Source organism: Pongo pygmaeus, chromosome 6 (assembly GCF_028885625.2).
Source record: "Pongo pygmaeus isolate AG05252 chromosome 6, NHGRI_mPonPyg2-v2.0_pri, whole genome shotgun sequence".
Taxonomy (NCBI): Eukaryota; Metazoa; Chordata; class Mammalia; order Primates; family Hominidae; genus Pongo; species Pongo pygmaeus.
The window spans coordinates 4,237,315-4,261,343 of NC_072379.2; the positions used below are offsets into that span (position 1 = coordinate 4,237,315).

A 24,029-nucleotide genomic window follows, 5' to 3' on the forward strand; every position below is an offset into this window, starting at 1 on the left:
CCAAGGGTCCCACATCCTTAGATTCAACCAACTGTGGATTGAAGTGTTCAGAAAAAAAGTTAAAAATACAAATTAAAGATATACAGTGTAACAACTATGTATTTGGAGAATATTATGACATTGTACAATTTCTAGATTACTCATGAGAGCTCCTACAATTATAACATTGTAACATTGTTATATAACAGTGTTACAAATTATAACATTGTAGGAGGACTGATAAGTAACCTAGAAATGATTTAAAGTATTCAGGAGAATGTGTGCAGGTTACACCTAAAAATGATTTAAAGTATTCAGAAGGATGTGTGCAGGTTACATGCAAATACTGCACCACTTTATTGTAGCAAACCTGGAGGCGAAGGCTACTTGTAACTGGAAAAGCCTTTCTGGTTAATCTACTTAAAGTGGGGACCAATTTCACACTAAACCACAAGGGAAAGGCTTTGCGGGAACTAAATTACAAAACAAAAACTATATAAATGCATTCGTTTTAACCTTACCTTTAACACAGCTGAGGTAATGTTTGCAACTCAGCATTAAATCTTAGAATAAAGAACAAAAACCCACACAAGCTGATGTCATTGTCGTAATCTCTCTGGCAGATTGTGTGAGAGCAAAGTGCAACAGCCTCCTTTGACCTCCAGGGCGGCATCCAAAAGTACCATTTTTGAAAAAAATATTCAAGGGCCTCTTCAGACTCCAGAGGCCTTTCTTATCCTTTGATACTCAAATCGGGCTTTGATGCGCCTATCTTGTCATCACCTTTCCTGGAATGTGCAGTTTCTCTTTGCAATGGATTTGCATTGTATTTGTGTTGTATTGTCTTACACTATCTAGAGATTGACAGGCACAGACTCTCTCCAGGGGTTGGGGAACCCTTGGCAAGATAAGGAGAGTCCTCTGAGTATGTGGACAGTTTACTGATGAACAGTTCTTTTTATAGTGATTTCTATTTCCTTGCACAACCTCACAACTCGAGGACATTGAGAACTCCCTGTAATGGCACTGCTGTATCACCAAGGCTATCAGGAAGCTGGCTAGAGGGCCCACCATTAAGCCGGAACCACAGGAGGTTAAGGGGGTTGGAGGGAGACCCATCCCTAAAGCAGAACGGGGAAGGTGGAAGTGTGACTGATGCAGGCACTGCCAGGGCTGAGGAGGGGGTGCCTGGCACCCAGAGGAAAATCACAGAGCAGGTGACCCCGGGACTAAATCTTGGGTTTTGAGTGGAGAGGCATCTGCTAGATGCACAAGTGGGCCTGTGGGAAGAACATCCTCATTCCGTTCAGTGAATATGGACTGGACACAGAATGCGTGTTGCACTTCTGCTGGGTACCTGGGACCTTACAGCTGGGAGGCATAAGAGGTCAGTTCAGTATGCCAAGACAGTACCACACAGATTTGGAGGGAGCAGAGGAGGCAGGGAAGAGGGGCACAGAAGGCCTCATGGATGTGGCAGATGACAAGAAGTTTAGTTTGGCCAGAGTGCAGGGCATGGCCATGGGCAGAGGTCAAACCAACCTTATCCTTCCAGAGAGCAGAGCAGAACCATGACAGACCCCCCTTCACTTCACCCTGCTGTCCCAGCCAGCTGCAACCTCACCAGAAATCGACCTCCTTTCCTGACAGCCCTTTAGCATTTCAAATCAAGTGACCTGGTGTGATCATGTGTCCTATTCAGGAAAAGTAGCTCTCACCTAGGTATCTTAAAAAAAAAAAAGAAAAAGATATGTTCCCCCTCTCTCCCAGAAGACCTGAGCCTTGCAGGGAGGGTGTCGAGCCAGAGAGCTCCAGGACAGCCTCACTGGAGGGGCAGCTCTCAGAATGGCCACCACAGGGAGAGCCCAGTCTGGGTCTGTTTCTCGGGGCCATTGTTAAGGTTGGGTCCCTCCTATCCCGGGGACAGGCTTTGAAGGAGAGGCTCTGGGAAACCCTGAGGAATGGCAGGAGAAGGGGACCCCTGGAGAAGGAAGGAGGCAGGGCTCATCAGCCTCCCACACTCACTGAGGGTGGCCCTGGGAAGGGCGGCGGAACATAACAACCACCCTGACCCCCGCTTTCCTCTTCTGTGTGTTTCAGTTCCAGGAGAGCCACCAGGATCTGTCTCAGCGACACCACACACCACGTCCTCTGTCCTGATACAGTGGCAGGTAACAGCGCGGGGAATCACGTACATTTTGTCAAATGTATTCTCATTTCCCTGCGCATTCAGCCACGATGGCTGGGCATGGACTGCAGGCTGAGCCCTGAGCTAAGCGTTTGAGAGTAGAACCAAGGAGACATCCCCTCAGACTCAAAAACGCGAGGGGGAAATGGTGTCGATTATCATCTTGGTGTAATTTCCAAAACATTAGAAGCAGTACTGCGATGCACGTAGAGAATGAACTTGACTCCCCTTATTCAGGAGGGACCGGCAGGATGGGGAGGCCAGTCTGAGAGCATTGGAGGAACTAGGTATGTCTCGGCATTTCACCGAGGATGTTGGAGCAAGGCCTCTGTGTATACACAAATTGGTTATCGCCCTACAAGGCAGTAAAACTGTAACCGCTGGAGTTAGCTTTTCTAGAGAAGTCATCTGCAACCAGACAAAATATCTACCAGATTGTACATATTTTCCTAAAGTCTGGGTCTTTATTATTATTATTATTATTATTATTATTATTATTATTATTTTGGGACAGAGTGTCACTCTGTCACCAGGCTGGAGTGCAGTGGCACAATCTAGGCTCGCTGCAACCTCTGCCTCCTGTGTTCAAGCAATTCTCCTGCCTCAGCCTCCCAAGTAGCTGGGATTACAGGCGCATGCCCCTACACCCAACTAACTTTTGTATTTTTAGTAGAGACGGGGTTTCACCATGTTGACCAGGCTGGTCTTGAACTCCTGACCTCAGGTGATCCACCCGCCTCGGCCTCCCAAAGTGCTGGGATTACAGACGTGAGCCACTGTGCCCAGCTAAATCTAGGTCTTTAATCTCCAGTGTGCAGTGAGTTAAACAAAGGCATATTCTTCCAGATAATCACAGACTCCTTGTTGGGCCTGCTCAGCAATGCTCCAGTAAGGCATTGAAGGACATGCTGCCATCTCTTTCCCTTAGTTTCAATTTTGGGCAATGCTTACTAACAAGTACATTGATGACAAATATAACAGGGACAAAACTGCCCAAGGAAGGGCTGCAGGCCCCAGGGAGATCCCAGCTGAAGAGTGGGGCGGGGAGCTGCGTGGAGGACTCAGCCCAGGGCCTGTGTAGCCCGGATGTGGGACAGGCAGATGTTGAGTTTCCCCAGGCCTGGAGCTTGGCCTGGCGGCAGACACAACAGACGGACAGGCAGGGGGCCAAGCGCGAGGGCAGAGTCAAAGTTTCTGGCCCACAGGGAAGTTCCTGAGGCCAGAATGGGGGCTGCTGTGCAGGGGAGCTGGGAACACAGTGGGATGGGGCCAGCATGGGGTGGGTGCGGCACGAGGCCAGGTCAGCCTAGGAGTGGCTGCTGGGAGCTGGGTTCGGGAGGGCGGTCTGGTGGGCACGAGATTCTTCCTCGGAGCTGATGCTGTCTTCAAGGACAATGGCAGGGTGCCCGAGGCAGCAGGTGGGAATGATGGTTTGGGAAGTCAGGAGAAAATCAAGAGGGGAACAGTGGTCTGGACATGGCCTTGGAGAGCGAGGGGATGTCCCGGCCACATGCCCTCCACTGGTATGGGGGAGGCAGGAAGGGGTCCTGTGGAAAGGAGGGGCTACAGGAAACGGAAGGGATGCTGGGAAACACAGCTGAGACCACCAGCAGGTGTCCCAGACAGAGCGTCTCCCAGGGCCCTGCAGAAGGGCCACTCCAAGGGACAGTGGCTTCACTCTGCAGCATGGAGGATGAGGCCCAGGGCCAGGCTAGGACAGGAGGTGCCAGAGATGCCTGCTGGGCCAGGAGAGAGATGTGCTGAGTGAGCAGCGCCAGCCGCAGCCTTCCTGGGCGTGGGCTTCAGGTGCGTAGTGCTAGAGATGCCAGAGAGGAACCCGGTGAGCAGAGCCAGGCTGGGCTGTGGGTGGGGCCAGCTGGGGGGAGCTTGGGAGGGGCTCCGCTTTCCCCGTCTTGCTGTATGATCCTATGAAATATGACCATGTTTGAGGTATGAAAGTGGCAATTCATGTGATTCAGCCTCAAATCACTTGCTACTGCCACTTATCTGAGGGATGGAGAGTAGGCGTTTAACAAGCTGGGTTCTGTGAAGAGCGTGTCATCTCCTTCAAGTGTCCGTGGAGGTGTGCGGGGCTGCGTCTTGGCTGCCTTTCTCTTGCTAAGGGATCCAGCTTCTCTGGGTAGGATAGGAACCTTTCCAGGCAATGAAAGAATGTCCCAGTGTCTCCTGGTGGAACTGGAAGAGCACTTCTGTGGCACTCAGCCCTGCTGAGCTTACCAGAGCGTAGGGGATCCAGAGTGGGAACCACGAAAACAGCCTGGGCCCCACCCCTGCCCCTGGGAAGCCACAGCCCCTGATCTGTCTGGAAGCCACTGGCAAAGTGACGAAGGACCCACCTGCAACTTGCCATCAGGCGACTGTGGCCCTGAGAGGCTCCTCTGGCTCCAGGTTCCTCCTTTGTAAGCACAGAAGGTCACAAAGGTGAGCTCAGGTCTCATGCAACATCTCCAGTCTTTGGGGGCTGCTAGACCCCCAGACCTGAGCTTCAGCCCTGACTCCCGTGAGGGTCTCCGGTAGGAGGTCAGAGACATTCAAAATGGAAATGCAAAGTCCCAAGTGCTCGTTTCTCAGCCTGCACCAACATGGTCAACCACAAGAACATTGGCACTTTGTACCATGCTGAATCCTACCAGAAAATTCACATTTTCTTTGTAGACATGGCGGCAGCCTGCCAATACTTTACCTAGGTAAGCTCCTTTCCTATAAAGGCAGTGAGCATCAGGGCTGGGATGCGTCACCTCCTCCAAACAATGGTTGTGAAGGCATCACTTGCTGTCAGCCCCAGCGGACGGTGCAGGGCTCGAGGTCCCCTTGGTGCTGCTGGACAGCTCAGGGACGTGCCTAGTGCCGCCTGGAGGAGCTGGGCTGGTGTGTGCGTCAGCCGTCCCCCTCCAGAGCCCAACAGAACAAACAAATTGCAAGAAGACCAGAGCAGGAGGTGGTCAATACAACGTCCTGTAGAAATAAATGCTTGTCAACTGCCAGGCAATTGAAGTATAATTAAAATTATGAGTAATTTACTGCATTAGAACAAACAGAACAAAGAAAAAGAAACTAGGTTTAAATATAGATTTGCATTCCAAATGAAATGTTTCACCTGTAAACCTTTTGTGTTTTGTTTTGTTTTGTTTTGTTTTGTTGTTTTAGTAATTTCTTTTAAAATGCAAACACAGGCCCAGCACTTTGGGAGGCTGATGCGGGTGGATCACCTGAGATCAGGAGTTCAAGACCAGCCTGGCCAACATGGCGAAATTCTGTCTCTACTAAAAATACAAAAATTAGCCAGGCGTGGTGGTGGGCGCCTGTAATCCCAGCTACTAGGGAGGCTTAGGCAAGAGAACTGCTTAAACCCGGGATGTGGAGGTTGCAGTGAGCCGAGATGGCACCATTGCACTCCAGCCTGGGCAACAACAGCAAAACCTTGTCTCAAAACAAACAAACAAACAAACACAGGCTGTAATTTCAAGGCTTATAGACCCATTTAAATGCCTCCCATAGTAGACTGTCAGGCTTGATTATTCTTAGTAGGACAGTCAATCCTTGCCTTTCATGGGGTCCAGTTCTGTTTGAAAGCTAAGGATTAGAACTCCCTCTGTCTTCCAGGGTGGAGTGCAGTGGTGCGATCTCGGCTCACTGTAACCTCTGCCTCCCGAGTTCAAGTGATTCTCCTGCCTCAGCCTTCCAAGTAGCTGGGATTACAGGCCTGCACCACCACGCCTGGCTAATTTTTGTATTTTCAGTAGAGACAGGATTTCACCATGTTGGCCAGGCTGGTCTCAAACCCCTGACCTCAGGTGATCCACCCGCCTTGGTCTCCCAAAGTGCTGGGATTATAGGCATGAGCTACCACGCCCAGCCTTGTGTTTTCTTTTAAAGGCAGGGTCTTTCCCTGTCACCCAGGTTGGAGTGCAGTGGCGCAATCATAGCTCACTGTAGCCTCCAACTCCTGCGCTCAAGCGATCCTCCCACCTCAGCCTCCCCAGTGTCTAGGACTACAGGTGTGCATCACCATGCTTGGCTACTTCTTCAAAAAATTTCATAGAGATGGAGTCTCACTGTATTTCCCAGGCTGGTCTTAAACTCCTGGACTCAAGAGATCCTCCTTCCTTGGCCTCCGAAAGTGCTGGGATTACAGGTGTGAGCCACTGTGCCCAGCCTGTAATGGGTTTTGAGGCTGTTTTCTAGCAAAGAAAAAAATCCCAAGGAATTGATCACACTATGCGGGAGGCTCTCAGCGTAACAGGCACCTTCCCAGAGGAGGGTTACATCTGCCTGGGCAAAGGCGGGGAGGCATCCCGTCGCTTCAGAACACATCTTGGGGTTGTTTCTTTTTCTTTTCACTTGTGCCATCACCCACAGAGGACCAACGCCTGCATGGGATGCTGAGTTCCAGAGGGGACCGCGGCAGGCTGCAGAATGTGAAGAGGTTTCATTAAGCCCAGTGGGCTCTTTAAGGCGTTGCTGGGAAGACAGCGGAAGGAACGAAACTAACTCCGGCCGGAGGGGCACCTGAATGCACTTGACGGGACGGCCGGGTCTCTGCAGTGAAAGGCTGGAGAAGCGCGTGGCCCCCGGCACAGCCTGAGGAAAGGCTCACGGGTGACGTCACTGGTATTTGATGTTGTGTCTCACGGGGATTGCATGTTGCGCCTCCTGTGCTCTCGGAACCATCAGGACCGAACTCCGGAGAGAATCCCTGTTCTACTCTCCACGAAGCAGAAGGCACAGAATGGAAAGTGAAAGCTCAGACGGTTTCACTGAGCTTCCGGCCCAGGGGACCACGGTGGCCAGATCAGATTTGGATTTGGGCACCTGCTCTGCCTGAACTCGCAGGAGCCAGTGGCACGTGGTTGAGCCTCCCTCAGCCCAGCTCCCTGTCTCTAGAACTGGGAGAGTTAGGCCCTGCCCCGCTGCTCCCATACCTCAGCAGAGAGAGCTGGGTGGGAGGTTCCACAGAGGCCAGCAACGGCAGGGGGCCCGGGGTCACCGTTCAGGCAGCTGGAAGGAGGGAGGCTTTCCCTGCAGGTCCTGCTTCCCCCCACCCTCAGGCCTTCCCTCCACTCAACCCTGCGGCCTCCAAGATGCCCACCCTCCCGGGTCTTCCCCAGAACATAGACTTCTTCCTGCCTCCCCTACCTGGTGATAAAACCCAGGCACACTCCTACCAGGTCATTTGCATTTAAACAGGCGCTTTTGCTCTGGCACGCCTGTAATCCCAGCACTTTGGTAGGCTGAGGCGGGCAGATCACAAGGTCAAGAGATTGAGACCATCCTGGCCAACATGGTGAAACCCCATCTCTACTAAAAATACAAAAATTAGCCGGGCGTGGTGGTGCACGCCTGTAGTCCCAGCTACTCAGGCTGAGGCAGGAGAATCGCTTCAACCCGGGAGGCTGCAGTGAGCAGCCCAGGAGGTTGCAGTGAGCCAAGATCACACCACTGCACTCCAGTCTGGCGACAGAGCAAGACTCTGTCTTGAAAAAAACAAAAACAAACAACAACAGCAACAACAACCAAAAAAACGGGCTTTTGAAAAAAAAAATGAAGAATCTCCAGGAGGCTGCTGGCGAATTTCTGAGGCATGGCTGGCAGATGCAAGGTGTTTTGAGGCGTGGCAGGCAGAGGGAAGGTGTTTTGAGGCAGGGCTCCCAGTTCCCTTCAAGCTTCTCTCCACACAGATGGCCAAGCCAGGGTGCAGTGACACACAGATGAGGTCATCTTGAACTCCGGCAACTCCCACTCCACCCCAGGGCTCTGACTGAGCATCCACCATGGCTGAGGCCTGGCCCAGGTGCTGTGGGCATTTAAACATGAACAAGACCCAAACATGGCCTGCCCCTGGGCATATGCAGAGTCAGAGACATGCGAAGGGCTGGGGACACAGGTCTGTTGTGCAAAGCGAACCTTTTGTTTAAAGTCATATAATATTCTGGAGACCATCTGGCCAGACTTCTGCCTGTCATGGGCATGGGGTTGAGCCTGGGAGTTTGAGCAGCCAGCCCAAGCTTATACTGCAAAGTGGCTGCAAGGCCAGGACCTGAATCTAGAGCCTGACCTTGACCTCGTGGGTTCCATGGAGCTGCCCTACTGATGCCTCCAAGCACCTCCGGAGTTGGAGAGCCTCTTTCATGAATTACAGACGGGTTAATCCCAAAGTCCAGGAATGGAAAATGTGGTTGAACCCAGTTCAGAACCCCATGCAGGCAGGCCTGGGCATCTCCATGAAGCCACCGGACCCTTTATAAGTGAGGCTCCCACTGGGAAGATGGCACCTGCTAACAGAGTGGCGTCCGCCAGCTGCTGCCTTCAAGAAAGCCACCCTCTGGGGGTACGGCCGCCTGTACCCCCTCCCCAGGCCTGGAAGACTCCTGCCGGGAGGGGATGCATTTTGACTCTTCAGGGATTTCTGGTGCAAACAGCATCAGTTAGCCTGTTGGCCAAATGTGGCCCCAGCCCAGTGGCTGATGGACACTGTGTCTGTTGGGCGAGGGGGATTGGCCACTTCTTATACCTCTAAATTGTCTCATTCGCCTTGGCTAGAAATATCTGTGAGTCCAAGATCAGTAACCTTCGGCCCCTTCCCCTCCATCTTCCAGCCCCAGAGGCTGGGAAACCACACTTGGGCCCAGGGAGAACATTTTATTTTCCCAACCTCCTAACTTCCTGCTTAGTTGATAGTTTTGGTGAATTGAATCCAGCCCTCCCCATCCCACCCAAGCTTCCCTCCTCCCCCAAAAGTAAATTGCGCTCTCTGTAATCCTGTCTCATCTGTGCATCTGCAGAGCTGGCTGGAGGCCTCTACAGTCTTGCTTCTGAGGTCCCAGTGCCTGGAGCTGCTGCGGGTCTAATCTGGGGCGAGAGGGAGGCTTTGAAGGTGACCTCAGGGCGAGGTTACTTGGCTGGTACTTAAAGAGCCCCGGCTGTAAGCTTTTGATCTCTCTGCTCGCCTCTTCGTCCTGCTGATAGTCAGTCCAGAGCCCAGAAATGGAAGCTGAGGTCTCTCATCTTCACTGCCCAGACTCCAGCGACTCCCACCCCACCATCAGTGTGAACAGCAAGGACAGGACTCCCAGCAGGACCGCCTGGGACCATCTGGGCAGACCAGGAGCCTTGGGCAAAAAAGCAGGCTCTCTGGGTGCACAGGCGTGTGCTGGGTGAAAGCTGTTAGCGGGGACGTGTTGCTATGTTGTTGTCAGGGGCCCAGGAGAGGAAAGTCAGAAGCCCCCAGGGTCTTGGAAGTTACTGCCATTTCTCATTCAGCAAAGGGCTCCTGTGTGTGCATTTTTGCAAGACTGGTTGTTACCGGGAGTAGCAGTAACCCAGGAACCCACCAAGCTCATCCATGGCTCCAGTGGATTGGAGGAAGCTCTGTTCTGGCCAGTCTCCTTCTGGGGAGCCCACCCAAGTGGGGAATGACCCGGCGCCTGGGCTAGTCCTGGCTCAGGCGCTGGGAACTGTACCTGTAGCCTGGCTGCTGCTCCTAGACCCACCCAGACCTGCTCCTGCCCTTCATGCCCCTCGCTGCCGTCTAGTGGGGCTACACCAGGCACTGTGCCTGCCTCGCAGAGGACCAGCCCTTCTCCCCTCATCAAAAGCCGCCTCCTCCTCCAAGGGCAGCTCAAACGCCATTCCCTGTAGTTATCCTCCAGTTCTTCCCGGCAGTGAGCTCACCGTCTCTGAGGCTTCAGAGCCGCCTTCCTCACTCACTCCCTGGCACCCGGTGCACGATAGCTCAGGAGATCTCCTAGATGCAATGAGATGGCAAGGCTGGAATACATTCCCCGAGGGGTGGAGCTCAGTGTTTGTATGCATTCCTCCAGTAAGATGCCCTGAGCTCTTGGTGAGTCAGTGTGAGGAGACAGGTGCAGCTTTTCAAGGAGCCAGAGCACCAGGCCTTCCTGGTGGACAGGACAGATGCACTGTACTCTTTAGGGTGGACGTAGTCAGCAGAATGACCATGGAGAGCACATGGCCATGGAGAACACTTCCTTGGGGCTCAGTGCAGAAACTACTCTGTCTCCTCTCTCTGAAATCCAGATGGCCTGCGGAGAATCGCCTCTCTTCAGTTTCACATACCGACTTTTCCAACTTTTCCATCTATTGTATTTCTTCTAAGAAGGAGGTTAAGTAAACCTTCTATTTCAGTGTGGCTAACAGTTGTGTTTGAAGAAGGATGCCTTACAGAATAAGGGTTTTAATTTCAGTCTCAGCTGTGACCCATGAGATAACCAGGGCTAGAGTTTGAAAGAGCAAACTGCAGGATCGCTTAAGCCCAGGAGTTTAAGACCAGCCTGGGCAATATGGTGAGACCTCATCTCTACAGAAAATTTAAAAATTAGCTGGGTGTGGTGATGCAGGCCTGTAGTCCCAGCTACTCGGGAGGCTGAGGCAGGAGGATCGCTTGAGCCCAGGAGGTCGAGGCTGCAGTGAGCTCTGATCGCACCCCTGCACTACAGCCTGGGTGACAGGGTGAGATCCTGTCTCAAAAAGAGAGAAAGAACAGACTACCCAGAACCCCCTTGTGTGGTGATGTGAGTGGATGTGCAAGTGTGTGTGTGCTATGCACACACAGGATTTCCACCGCGCCCCCACATCTCTGGTGGTGCTTTCATCACGACTCTGTCTGGAGCCAGTTTACAGTTGCATGTGATACTGACTGGTGCCCACTCCTAGCACAAGGGACTAATTTTTAAAGAGTGGCAGTAAAACAACTGAAAACCTAAAAGCTGCTCTGAACGTGATTCTCTAGACTCCACAGGGAGGAAACCGGACACGAACCCCGTCAGCACCCCCAGTTTTTAGGAGACTGTCTGACATGCCCAGCCCTAAGGGACGGGGTGCAGAGCAGGACTGGGGGCCCGGGATGGGTGAGCTGGAGAAGGAGCAAGTGAGCAGCCCAGTACACCTGTGAGTGACTGTTGCCGGCATCCCAAACACTGCTTTGTTGTCAAAAATCATAGAAAAGGAAAAGAGCATTTAGTAAAATCAGCAGACACTGTAGCCTCCCCCACCTGTTCCCCTATCCAGCCTCTGGACTGTGCCTCCAATTCTCACTCCTTCCTTTTCTGCCAGCTCTCAGCTTCCCAAACTCATAGCTCCCTGGTCAGGTTTGGATTTTATTGTTTTCCTGGCAAGTTGAGCAGTGGTGGGAACCCCTTGAGCCGGTGAAGGGCTCCCTACTGGAGAAAGGGGTCAGTGGCCACAGGGTGTGGGCAGATGGGTTGGCCACATGCCCCAGGGACCCTGCCGTGCCTTGGTGATCGTCTGCTGCCACCTCGGGTACACCGCACCCTGGAGAGACCCTCATCTGTGCTGGCTCACTTTCTGCTTTGTTTCTCTAGCTCTATTACTGGAGGCGCTTTGAAAAGCATTTCCATCTGTAGGTTGTCCCGATGGAAGGCAAGCAGCGCCGGGGAGGGAGCGGGTATCCAGAGAAAACCTGGGATGCCCAGTTACATCTGAATTCCAGAACAATCATTTTCAAATTCTGATTTAGCTGGGTGTCTTGTTTTTTTATAGCTTAAAAAAAAGCAAAAAAAACAAGAGAGCCTCATTTGACATTGAAGTCCCGGGCTCTGGTTCGGCGGTTCTGGCCTGGTGTCTGAGCACACCCCAGCCCTGTGAAGGCGGCCAGCCGGCACCAGAGCAGAGAGGCTGGAACAGAGCCAGCACCAAGGTCCCCTCAGCCGCTGGTGGTGGCCAATGAAGGGTAAAGAGAGAAAAGGAAAAGCCAGCAGAAAAAAAGTCCCTCCCAGATAATAGCCCAACTCCACCGTCCATTTGAGAATTTGGAGCCAAATGCCGGGCAGTGCCATTTCCCCATCTCTGGTCTGTGGTAGGCAGCGGGAGTCCTCGGACCTGGGGCTGCAGCCCGCAGGATGGATACGTGACCCTTGTAACTTTCTGCAAAATTGAAGAGGGCTGTGGGGCATTGACAAGCACACTGTGGGGGGAACACAGGGGACTCAGATGCGCCCCCACCCCCCAGACGACAGCTCTCTCAGCCCCTGGGTTTGTTCACTGGGGTCCGACACCCCTGTGCCAGGAGCGGAGCTGTGTCCAGGCTGGAGTAGTGTCTAAGGGTGTGGGTTTGCAGGGCCTCACAGACACAGATCGCAAAGACCCAGCAAGTCCGCTCAGTTGTTCCCGTTATGCTTTTCTGCGTCTGAGGGAGGATTATATCCCGTCGTGCTGTTCCTGAATTGGGAGCATCACAGGGGGTCAGAAAGTCCGCAGAGAGGGACAGCTGCCGGCAGCCCTGCATGGCAGTGGCCTGGGGACTGCTTGAGCTAACGTGGTAGCAGGCCTCATTTTGCAAAACCTCCTGAGTCTGCCGGGCACACACAGTGCCCCTCTGGCGTGTGCATGTCGCATGCTGCATGCGTGAGTGTTGCGCGTGTGAGTGTTGTTCCTCGTTGCTACCACAGTGCAAGCCCCCCTCACTATCCGAGCCATTCTGTTGGAGAGCCTAGGGAACAAAGAATACCACTTCCTCCACGTTTGGGTTTTGCCTCGTGAGTAGCAAGAGTCCAAAGAGAAAGCGATTTCTCTAAACATCCAACCCCTTTTGGTGCCTGGGTTCAGATAGTGAGGACCAGAGAGAGTTTGGATTGCAAGGATGTGTTATTTACTGGGGGCTGCAAAACAAGTTACTACGCATTAGGTGGTTGGAAAGGACAGAGCCTTATTCTCTCACAGCTCTGGGGGCCAAAAGTCCAAACTCAAGGTGTCAGCAGGGTCCTGCTCCCTCTGAAGTCTCCAGGGAGGATCCTTCCTGCCTCTTCCAGCTTCCAGTGGCCGATGACAACTCTTGGCGTTTTTTGCTCACAGACGCATTACTCCAGTCTCTGTCCCCGTCTTCATCGGTGTTCCTCCTGTGTGTCCTGTGTCCAGACTTCCCTCTTCTCATAATTTCCCTCCACTCATCAAATTAGGACCCTCCCCTAATCCAGTAGGACCTTGTCATAACCAATTTTGCACGTGCAAAGACCCTATTTCCAAATAAGGTCAGGTTCACAGGCGACAGGGCTTAGACTTGAGCGTGTCTTTTAGGGGGACACAGTTCAACCCACAGCAAAGGGGCTCTCGTGTGGCAAAGCTGTGGCTCTGCCCGAGGAGCAGGATGGTGCCGCAGTGCAGGTGCCTCACAGTGAGTGTGACACCGTAAGTTCCATGCACATCCGTCCTCGGACGAGGCTTCATGGCCTCGTCTTCAGCCATCTTCTGGTCACAGCTTAGAAGGTTCCTGTTCCTTATCCCTCATCTGAGTATCCCAAGAAGAGAGACCGGATGCTCGGAGGCTCAGCATCCAGATGAGTGCAAAAGTCACTGAGGCTTTCCAGGGCATCCGCCTGGAGTGGGAGGACCCTTCTCAGTCTCAGATTTGTCTCCTACATGGAAACATTCTCCCCAAATTTACTTATAAACAGAAACCGACTGAAGAAAGAGGCAAGCCTTGTGCTGGGTCTCAAGTGGCGAACAGCCACATCCTAAAGTGGACAGCAGATCTTGGGGTCTCATAATCCTGTGTTTAGATTCCAGCAAGACCTGAACCTCCACTTCCTTACCTGCCTATGCTCCGTATTCCATGGGAGTCTAATGTGTGTCTAGTGAGCGCCTGGCCATGGCTTGGTAAGAACTGCAGGGTGAGAACTGGATGGCAAGGGTGTATTGGTTGCCTGGGGCAGCTGAAACAGATCACCGGACTGCAAGATGATAGGCCAGGCCAGCCATCATGCGAGGGGCCATGGGGATTCCAGTCTGAGGACTGAGTCAGGCATGGTGGGGTGGCCTGGCATGGGGAGGCGTCAGTGAGGGGTACAGTATGGCAGCCACAGCTTGGGTGGCCAGGGGAGTGAGGGAGAGTGGGGTCAGCTGGTGGGTGCTTCAGAGCAGGCCGCCTCTTGAGATTCCACCTTCCTCTGGGCTCACCACACAGCCCGCAGCCTCCTCGCCGTCTGTGTCTGTCCCCAGACTCCTGCCCTGGCCTGGGGGCTCATTTGAGGATTTGAGCTGGACAGGGGACAAAATGCTCATGTCCCCACACGCATGCACATGAAAACCGGAATTCTGAGAGTATCTCTACAGCTTGGTGCTGTGCCCTGGGAGCTGCCTGGGTTCATCCTGACGAATCTGACACCTGTCGCTGGAACCCGCGACTTCCTTTTAGGCAGCTGGCTGGTTAAACGGGTGGAGGTGAGCCCTGCGCAGGCCAGCTGGGTTGACTCCCGTGGTGTGTCTGAGTCGGTGTGATGTCTTTGCAGCCTCCGAGGGACGAAAGCCTGAACGGCCTTCTTCAGGGATACAGGATCTACTACAGGGAGCTGGAGTATGAAGCCGGGTCAGGCACCGAGGCCAAGACGCTCAAAAGCCCTATAGCTTTACGTGCTGAGCTCACAGGTGAGACTGTCCCCTCTGTCCTGGTGCAGGGAGGGAGGTTCCCAGGGGACCCTCGGCATCTGCTCAGTGCACATCATAGTGGGAAACACCGCGGAGGAGGCTTGGAGAAGAGGCAGCCCTGCCCTCAGGAACAGGGAGCAGGCGGGTTTACCCGCCAGCGGCATGCAGAGTGCAGGTGTGCAGCAGGTGGGTGCAGCTGCGGAGGCAGAGGGGCCTTGTCTGCCACAGACTGTGTTAAGGGGAGAGCAGTTGCCAGGGCTCCAGTGACTGCACGCTCGTGGCGTCAGTGGGGAAGGGCTTTGGGGCCTGAGATGGATGCAGGGGGCCAGTGGGAACCTGCTGCAAAACCCAAGTCCAGGGACAGGCCCCGCCTGTCTGTACCAGACACAGCCTTAGCATGGAGCCCATGGTGCTCACCCCCGGGCTGATCTTGGCTCTGCCTGCACTGCGCCATGATCATTGCTCTGACGAGGGCCCAGCTGCCTTCAAGACAGCTTCTAGAACCCTGGGGAGGGACGGCTGCCCTGCCCGCTCCCACCCCTCCTCTGTTGGATGGAGGTTAGAGGGGGTTCATTTCCTGGCACCCACCAAACAGTGTCACAAAAATACTCTTTGCCCCTTGACATCCTCGTGCCGGGGACAGAGTGAAGAAGCAACTCCAGAACACACCGTGTGGACGGTGCCCTCCCGCTTTCTGCCATCCCTGTGGCACCAGGGCTGCCTACCTCACACACCAACGCCAGCCGCGGGGCCTTCCACGCACCCAGTTCCCTCCATAAGGCCATGCGCACAGACGGCGGCAGTTCCTATGCTCACACAGCTTGACCCCAATACGATGCCAGGTGTGATGTTGATGAATGTTGAAGATGGGAAATTGCAGCACTGGTGTCTGCACTGTTGGCACACTCCGAAGGTGGCCCTTGCTGACCACCAGACAGTTGGCATCTCCCTGGGCTTTGCCGCAAAATCAAAACAGCACAGTAGAAGGACCCCGGGATGCAGCTGGGCTTATGCACCTGGTCGTGCAGCTCTCCCTGAGGTGGTTTGCTCGGCTCCTCCAGCTGGGGCTCCCTGCGTGAGCATGAGTCAGCTGCACCTGCCCCGGGGTGACCGGGAGAAAAGGTGTCCTGCCACTCAGTGCTAAGTTATGCCAAAAACTAACATGTTTCACTGAATCAGAGTGGTGAGCACACCCCACCTGTCTGGGACTCGGGTGCCTTGTTGTTTACGAGGAGGTGCGGCAGCCCCTCCACCGGTAGCTGGTGGAAAGCTTGGGTGGCAGCGGGGTCTTTATTGCCCTGGGAGGTACAGCATGGGAAGCGGCTGGCATCCCAGTAAGGCGCCTGTCTCCCTTGTTCCTGCCGCACATCACCTGCGATGGCTGTGTCCCTGCGTGCTAACCACCTTTCTGCTTTGCTTACCCCAATAGCCCAAAGCAGCTTCAAGACGGTGAACAGCAGCTCCACATCGACAATGTGTGAACTAACACGTAAGTGCGCTCTCAGCGGGAGGCCCATGCCGTGAGGCGCACACACTGTGCCCAGAGCCAGCTGGCCTCTCAGTGCAAGGGAAAACCAGCCTGGATTAATGGCTCCAGTTTCTGGAATCGCTTCTCAAATGCTGCGTCTCCACATACCAAACCACCAGGGGGATAGGAGAGGAAGCTTCTAGAAACAGAGGCTGGGGAAATTTACTAATATCTGGTCTTCAAGTTTGGGACAGAGGAAAGCCAGATAGAACAAGATCTCTCCAACTTCCTTCTTCCTTTTTTTCTAAAAAAAAAAAACAAAAAAAAAACCACTTTCTTTTTTCTTTTCTTTTCTTTTCTTTACTTTTTTTTTTTAGAGACAGAGTCTCACTCTGTTGCCCAGGCTGGAGTGCAGTGGTGCAATCACGGCTCACTGCAGCCTTGAACTCTGGCTCAAGTGATCCTCCTGCCTCAGCCCCCCAAGTAGCTGGGACTACAGGCTTGTGCCACCATGCCTGGCTAATTGTTTTTTGTTGTTGTTGTTCTTGTTGTTTAAGAAACAGGGTCTTGCTATGTTGTACAGGCTGGTCTTGAATGCCTGGACTTAAGCGATCCTCTTGTCTCAGCCTCCCAAGATGCTAGGGCTATAGGCGTGAGCCACTGCACCCAGCCTCTTCCTTTTTTTATTGTGGTAAAATACATATAACAGAAAATGGACTTTCTTAACCATTTTTAAGTGTACAGTTCAGTGTCATTAAGCACATTCACACCGTTATGTGGCTGTCACCATCATTCTCCAGAACTTTCTCATCTTCCCAACTGAAACTCTGTCCCCATTAAATACTAACTCATTATACCCCTCCCCACCAGCACCCACATTCAACTTTCTGTCTCGATGGATTTGACGACTCTGGGGACTTCATAGAAGGGGAATCGTGTAGTATTTGTCCTTTTGTGGCTGGCTTGTTTCATGAGCTTAATGTCTTCAAGGTCCATGCGTGTCAGAGCAGGTATCAGAATCTCAGTTAAGACTGAATAATATCCCAGCGAATGAAAGACCATGTTTTGTTTCTCCGCTCAGCCTCCCTTCGCCCTTTAAACAAACCACGTTTTTTCTCCTTTGATTCCCAGCTAGGGAGGAGTTTCAAAATCCAACTTAGGGGCTAGACCTGGAGCCATAATGTGATTGACTTCAACACAGGGAACTTGGCTGGTTTGGGAAGTGGACCAGGCAGGAGGGAGGGGCTGGCCCTCCCCGAGCCTGTGCTGTGTTCAGGCATTCTGCAGGGGTGGGAGTGATTTGCAAGGCAGCACAGCTCCAGCGTGCTGAGATACTGACTCCACAGCATGGGTGGACCCTGTAAGCATCTCTTTGAAGGCAGCCCTCCAAGGATGGGGGCCTGAGTCACGGAAGCTCTGCTGGGCTGGTAGCTGGCAGCCAGGAGGCACAATTTGCAGGCCCAAGCGCACCACCATCCACACCAGCACAAAGGTGCCAGGCACACACTTGGGGCCTCAGAAAAGCCAAGCTACCCACAGAGCAGTGTTAACCAGTGGGAGAACCTTCCAGAATGTTTTGGCTTAAAGGTCAATTATTCTCACCCTGTCACTTAGTGCGGAGCTGGCACTTGGCCCCCTGCCCTGAGGAGTTCTCTGTGTGCGGCAGCCCACGCCCATTCTTTCCCAGGACACAGCCGCTAAGGTCTCAGAGGCCTTTGGTTACCAGTGTCTTTCTACATTCTATTTTCAATGCCACAGTCTTACTCCATCTGTTCATAATTTCAAGGAGTAATTCTGAACCAAAAGGCGGGCCCAGGTTATGCTATGTATTCTAAATCAGGGGTCTCCAACCACTTTGACACCAGGGGTGGGTTTTGTGAGAGACAATTTTTCCATAGACCAGGTGGTGGGGGATGGTTTTGGGAGGATTCAAGCGCATCCCATTTATTGTGCACTTTATTTCTATTATTAGTACATTGTAATATACAATGAAATAATTCTACAACTCACCATCGTGTAGAATCAGTGGGAGCCCTGAGCTTGTTTTCCTGCAACTAGACGGTCCCATCTTTGGGGGAGGGGAGACAGCAACAGATCATCAGGCATTAGATTCTCATAAGAGTGCAAACCCTATTGGGAACCGTACCTGCAAGACAGCCAGGTTGTGAAAGGCATAAGGAGCACGCAACCTAGATTCCTCGCACGTGCAGTTCCCAATAGAGTTTACACTTCTGTGAGAATCTAAGCTGATCTGACAGGAGGCAGAGCTCAGGTGCAATGCGAGGGATGGGGAGCAGCTGTGAATACCCATGAAGCTTTGCTTGCTCACCCGCCACTCACCTCCTGCTTTGCAACCTGGTTCTTAACAGGTCATGGTTAGTGGCCCAGGGGTTGGGGACCCCTGTTCTAAACCCTTTACTTTAGAGGAGGGAGCTCCATGCTGCCTTTTACCTGAACACAGGATAGGATGGGTGCGTCTTTTGCTTAATGGTGGTGGGTGCTTAATTAATTAATAGGGAGGAGAGAAGGAGGGTGCCCCGGTCACAGAGGATGCAGGTATTTCACAGATTTCTAACAATCCCCCCTCCTCTCCTTGGAGGGTGCTGCTTACTTCATTGTGGTTCATAGGGGGAACTTTGGAGGAACAGAAGGTGGTCCTGGTGGAAGCTGATCTGTGTTTCCTTCAACCCTGCAGATTTAAAGAAGTACCGGCGCTATGAAGTAATAATGACCGCCTATAATATCATCGGTGAGAGCCCAGCCAGCGCGCCCGTGGAGGTCTTTGTCGGCGAGGCTGGTAAGCTCCATGCACCCCCAACCCCACTGCCAGAGAGGGCCACAGTGGTGGGGACAGCCAGGTGCGCTGTGGCCAAGCCCCTCAGGTGTCCAGCAGCGTTCTTCCTCCTTGAACACATTGCTGCTGGGGCCGAGGTCTCCACGCCACTGGTGGGAAAAGATGGGCTCACCTGAGAGCTGGAATTTCCTGACAGCTTCAGTGAATGGTCAGGTCTTGCTTTTGAGACCTAAAGGGTTTGTTGGATACCTGCAGCCATCATATTTAGTGTGGCTTTGCTCTACGAAAGCGATATTAACTCAGTGGTGATGTAGGTGTGTGGGAAATGGAACCTCGTTACCTGGAGGGGTAGATGTTTGTACCTGCATCAGTCCTTCAGTGGGCTTCGGCAGTGGCCTGGTGACCAGAACCAGCCTGGTAACCTGGTGACAGCCCATTCTCTAGGTCTTGGAAAGCCACATGGGCGATTGTCTCCACCCCTTTGATAAGATGTGACTCTTGGGTCTGATTCAAGGGACCTTGCCTTCTGTGGGGCTCACAGTGGGAAGCAACGCTGTTTTTAGATCAGATCCTGTCCCTATCCCTCTCCGGGCCAAGCGTGCCTCAAGTAATGAGAGCAACGCCATCCCTTCGGCGAAGGAGACCACAGAACTTCACCTTCCTCGCTAGCTGGTGACTTTAAAGAGTTCCCTGACTTTACATAGAGCCTAGTGTTCACACCAGGACTTCACACAGAGCCTGCTCTGTTCCGCTGGTGCAGATTTAGAAGCGTGTTGCTTCAGGCCCGGAATAATTAGAGTGTCCCTGAGGACAGAGGCTCGGCCTAGCAGGAGCTGCTGCACAGTGGGGAGGGTGAGGTGGGGGGTTAGGGGCAGCTTGGGCTGCGGGGGCCAGAGGAGGGAAACACATCAGGTGACCTTTTGCAATTGGGAAGGGTTATTGTTATGAACCAATCAATAGCACCAAGGGTCAAGCCCAGCAGATTTTTTCCGGAATGGTCAAGCAGTATTTGCATACAAATGAGGATGCGTGGAGAGAGGCATCAAGAGCATGCAGTATTTCTGCCTCTCTTTAAACAAAAATGTGTTCAAAGGGGTCACTCAGAGCCACCAAGGTGCGGCTCGGCTTTCCCTCAGGGATGGACCTGGCTGTAGAGGAGCCCATTGAGGGCCACGGTGGGGCCGCCAAGGGTGCTGTCAAGGAGGGGTGTCAGGGTGCCGTCAGTAAAGGGTGGGTGCTACTGCGGACGGTGGCCATGGCAGATTCTGTGCTCTCCAGTTGTATTCAGGTGACTGGGCCCCAGTTGGCCCCCATGGCTGGGGGTGGGTCAGCTTGTGGCACAAGGGGAGCACAGGACAGAAGGGCCGGGAACCGCAGTGTCTGAACTGCAAGCAGCAGGTGTGGGTGTCGGAGCTTTGCCTGAGGGTCCACCTGCACCCAGGGGTAGGACGCCAGGATCCAGGGGGCTCAGGGCACCTGGGCAGGACCTGAGTGTTAGGGACCAAGGCAGACGTCCAGAGAAAATAGCTTCAGCAAGTGGTAGGGAAGCCAGGGGTGGTGCGGGAAACTGGGGAGTCGCGCCAGGGCCAGCCAAGTGGCAACAGGACTGGATGCCCAGCGCCCGGCTCCAGCTCTATGCTCTGCGCCCAGCTCCAGCTCTATGCCCAGTGCCCGGCTCCAGCTCTATGCCCAGCGCCCGGCTCCAGCTCTATGCCCTGCGCCCGGCTCCAGCTCTATGCCCAGCGCCCGGCTCCAGCTCTGTGCCCTGTGCCCGGCTCCAGCTCTATGCCCAGCGCCCAGCTCCAGCTCTATGCCCAGCACCCGGCTTCAGCTCTGTGCCCGGCTCCAGCTCTATGCCCAGCACCCAGCTCCAGTTCTAGGGTCTGCACTGTTTGTGTCTTAGTTCCTTCTCACACTGCTGTAAAGGGATGGGGTAATTTATAAGAAAAGATGTTTACTTAGCTCACAATTCTGCAGACTGGGCAGGAAGCGTGGTGGTGTCTGCTTCTGGGGCAGCCTCAGGAAGCTTCCAATTATGGTGGAAGGCGAAGGGGGAGCAGGCATCCCACATGGCACAAACAGGAGCGAGAGAGCGCGAGGGGGAGGTGCCACACATTTAATGACCAGATCTCACGAGAACTAAGCCATTCATGAGAAACCCACCCCCACGTCCCCATCCCCTCCCGCCAGTCCCCACCTCCACGTTGGGGATTGTAGCTCAACATGAGATTTGGGCAGGGACACATCCAGGCCGTATGGGTCTGTCATTGTGGTAAGATGCGTATAACATGTAAACCATTCTCCGTGTGCAGTTTAGCAGCATTCAAAATGTTGAGCAGCCATCACCAACATCCATCACTGGAACTCTCTTCTTCCCAAACAGAAATCCCATACCTATTAAGCAGGCCCCCTTTTCCCTCTTTTCCCACCCTGGGCGGACTCTCACTTACTCTCTGTCACTGCATGTTCACCTGTTCTCAATACTTGGTACAAATGGAGTCGTGCAATGCTTGTCTTTCTGTGTCCAGATCCTTGCCCTCAGTGTGAGGTTTTTGAGGTTCACCCGGGTTGTAGCAGATGTCGGAATTTCCTTTCTTTCCATGGCTGAGTAATATCCCATTGCATGCATTTACCACATTTGGTGTGTCTGCTCCTCCAGGGATGGACACTCGGGGTCCTTCCCCCTTTTAGGCTTGTGAGTGTGCCGCTGTGAGTGTGGGGGAGCGAAGAGCTTTTCAGCAGTGTGCAGCTGAGACAGCCCAGGTGTGGGGAGGCAGCTGCAGAGGCTGCAGGTGAGCCCAGCCTCTGAGGTTAGCAGCACGGTGAGATGTGGCTTCTCCCTTCTCCGCTGGGCCCCCATCTCCCTCCCCTCCCAACATGTGCATCCCTGCTCCAGCCTTCCCTTCCAGAGGCCTGCCCTCCTGCGCCACTTCTTCCTCAGTGCACCCACGCCCTCCACGTGACTCACCTCTGCCCAGAGGCCTGGGCTCTGCCACCTGCACCCTTTGCAGTCCCACAGAAGGGAAAGGAAAGCCTACTTGCCGTGCCCATGGCACCAGGCCTTTTCCATGCACACACACAAACCACGTGGCCACACTGCACTGCTCACAGAGCTCGAAGAGTTCTGTGCTGAGAGTCAGCAGAGCTGGTTCCCACAGCGTCACACCCACCCAGAGTGCCCTCTGCAGCCCCTCCAGTTTAACTTGGCTGAGGCCTGAAGCACCCTTTATGCATCTTTTTTTCTTTTTTTGAGACGGTGTTTTGCTCTGTCACCCAGGCTGGAGTGCAGTGACGCGATCTCAGCTCACTGCAACCTCCATCTCCCAGGTTCAAGTGATTCTCCTGCCTCAGCCTCCTGAGTAGCTGGGATTACAGGCGCCCGCCACCATGCCCAGCTAATTTTTTGTACTTTTAGTAGAGGCGGGGTTTCACCGTGTTAGCCAGGATGGTCTCAATCTCCTGACCTCACAATCTGCTCGCCTCGGCCTCCCAAAGTGCCGTTTAGGCTTTTATCCCCTGAGGAGCAGCTGCCGCTGCCCCAGGACGCCCTTTCTGTCCCCCTCCCTCTAGGCGGGGCTCAGATTTCTGCTCTGTGCTGTATCCTGGGTGCTTTGTGCACAGCTCTGCCTTCCCCCCAGCAGCGGGGCTGTCTTCCCTCTAATGCTGCTCCTCCCCATTAGAGCAAGGCTGCTGCATCCCGAACAGCTACTCACCCCAGGGTTATTGCCAGAGGGGCTCAGAATATCTTTGTCATTTGGGCAAATTGAGGTTCCCAAACTTCCACAGGGCAGGAGAGCAGCTGGGGAAACCCTGCACCCAGGCATGTGTCCTGGAGACAGTGCCTCCCAGATGCACTGAGATGAAGGCAGGTGGAATCAGTGTCTCATAGCAGGGCTGCAAGGAAGGCTAATCAGAAGCTCCTCATCCTGAGGAAGGGAAGGGAGAAGGAACAGGTGGCCTCTGTCCCTGTAACAGCAGATAACAGTCACCATCTGCCGCACAGGCACTCATGTTCTGAGCTGGTCTTTCCATGGGGCTCCTTCCTGAGGCTCCTGGCAGTAGGGAGGGAGAGGCAGAGCTGGTGAGGGTGCACAGGCTGGCAGAGGCTGTGCAGTCACTTTAGGGCCCTGGCAGATGGGGATCAGTGCTAGGAGCTGGGGTTCACACAAGGGGATGTCACCGCCCAGCAGGCTGCTCCTGCCTGCCGCACAGACAAAACCAGTTCACTGAGCCCATGGTATTGCAGTAAAGAGAGAGTTTAATTAGAGCCCAGCCACATGGGGGAACAAGAGTTATCACTGGAGTCAGTCTCCCTGAGGACTCAGAGGTTAGTTTTTTCCAGGATAGTTTGGTGGGCGTGGGGGCTAGGCAGTGGGTGCTGCTGACAGGCTGGGGATGCCGTCACAGGGCGTGGAAAACGGTCCTCATGTGCTGAGTCCGCCTCTGAGTGGGGCCACAGGACCACCTGAGCCGTGAGGCGTGAGTCATGAGTCTAGGTGGGGTCAGTCCGTTTTCAGAAAGCAAAAGTCTGAAAAGCATCTCCAAAGATCAATCTTAGTTTCTATAATAGTGAAGTTATCTTTAGAAGCAACTGGGAAAGTCACTAATTTTGTGAAGAGGTCACAAGACTCCTGAGCAGTGAGGGATTACTTACCCAGCTTACAGGTTGGCTGCGGTGGTTCACGCCTGTCATCCCAGCACTTTGGGAGGCTGAGGTGGGTGGATCACCAGGTCAGGAGTTCAAGACCAGCCTGGCCAACATGGTGAAACCCCATCTCTACTAAAAATACAAAAAATCAGCTGGGCGTGGTGGTGTACGCCTGTAATCCCAGCTACTCAGGAGGCAGAGGCAGGAGAATAGCTTGAACCGGAATCCGGGAGGAAGAGGTTGCAGTGAGCCAAAATCACGCCACTGCACTGCAGCCTGGGCTACAGAGCAAAACTCCGTCTCAAAAAAAAAAAAAGAAAGTATGCTTACATTTTAGCCGAGTTCAGGCTTCTCCCATACTCCTAATCTCTCAGCCTTTTATTAGCTTTACAAAGGCAGTTTCCACTCCCAAATGAGGAGGGGGATTGGCTTTAGGGAAGGACCATTATCAGCCTTGCTCTAAGTTAAACTAAAAACTAAATTCCTAGACACGGCCCCTGCATCCAGGTCTCTGCTCCGCGCCACCCATCAG

The 24,029-nt window shown here is 53.5% G+C and overlaps 1 protein-coding gene across 4 annotated transcripts in view; it reads left to right on the forward strand.

The window, feature by feature from the left end:
- SDK1 (sidekick cell adhesion molecule 1) overlaps positions 1-24,029 on the forward strand; it is a 989,261-nt gene that overhangs the window by 880,178 nt on the left and 85,054 nt on the right. For all 4 annotated transcript variants that reach the window (XM_063667220.1, XM_063667221.1, XM_054494717.2 and 1 more), the window contains exons 32-35: positions 2,080-2,150; positions 14,452-14,587; positions 16,017-16,076; positions 18,751-18,852. In XM_063667220.1, the coding sequence (XP_063523290.1) occupies positions 2,080-2,150; positions 14,452-14,587; positions 16,017-16,076; positions 18,751-18,852 (369 nt within the window). The remainder of the gene's footprint in view (positions 1-2,079; positions 2,151-14,451; positions 14,588-16,016; positions 16,077-18,750; positions 18,853-24,029) is intronic.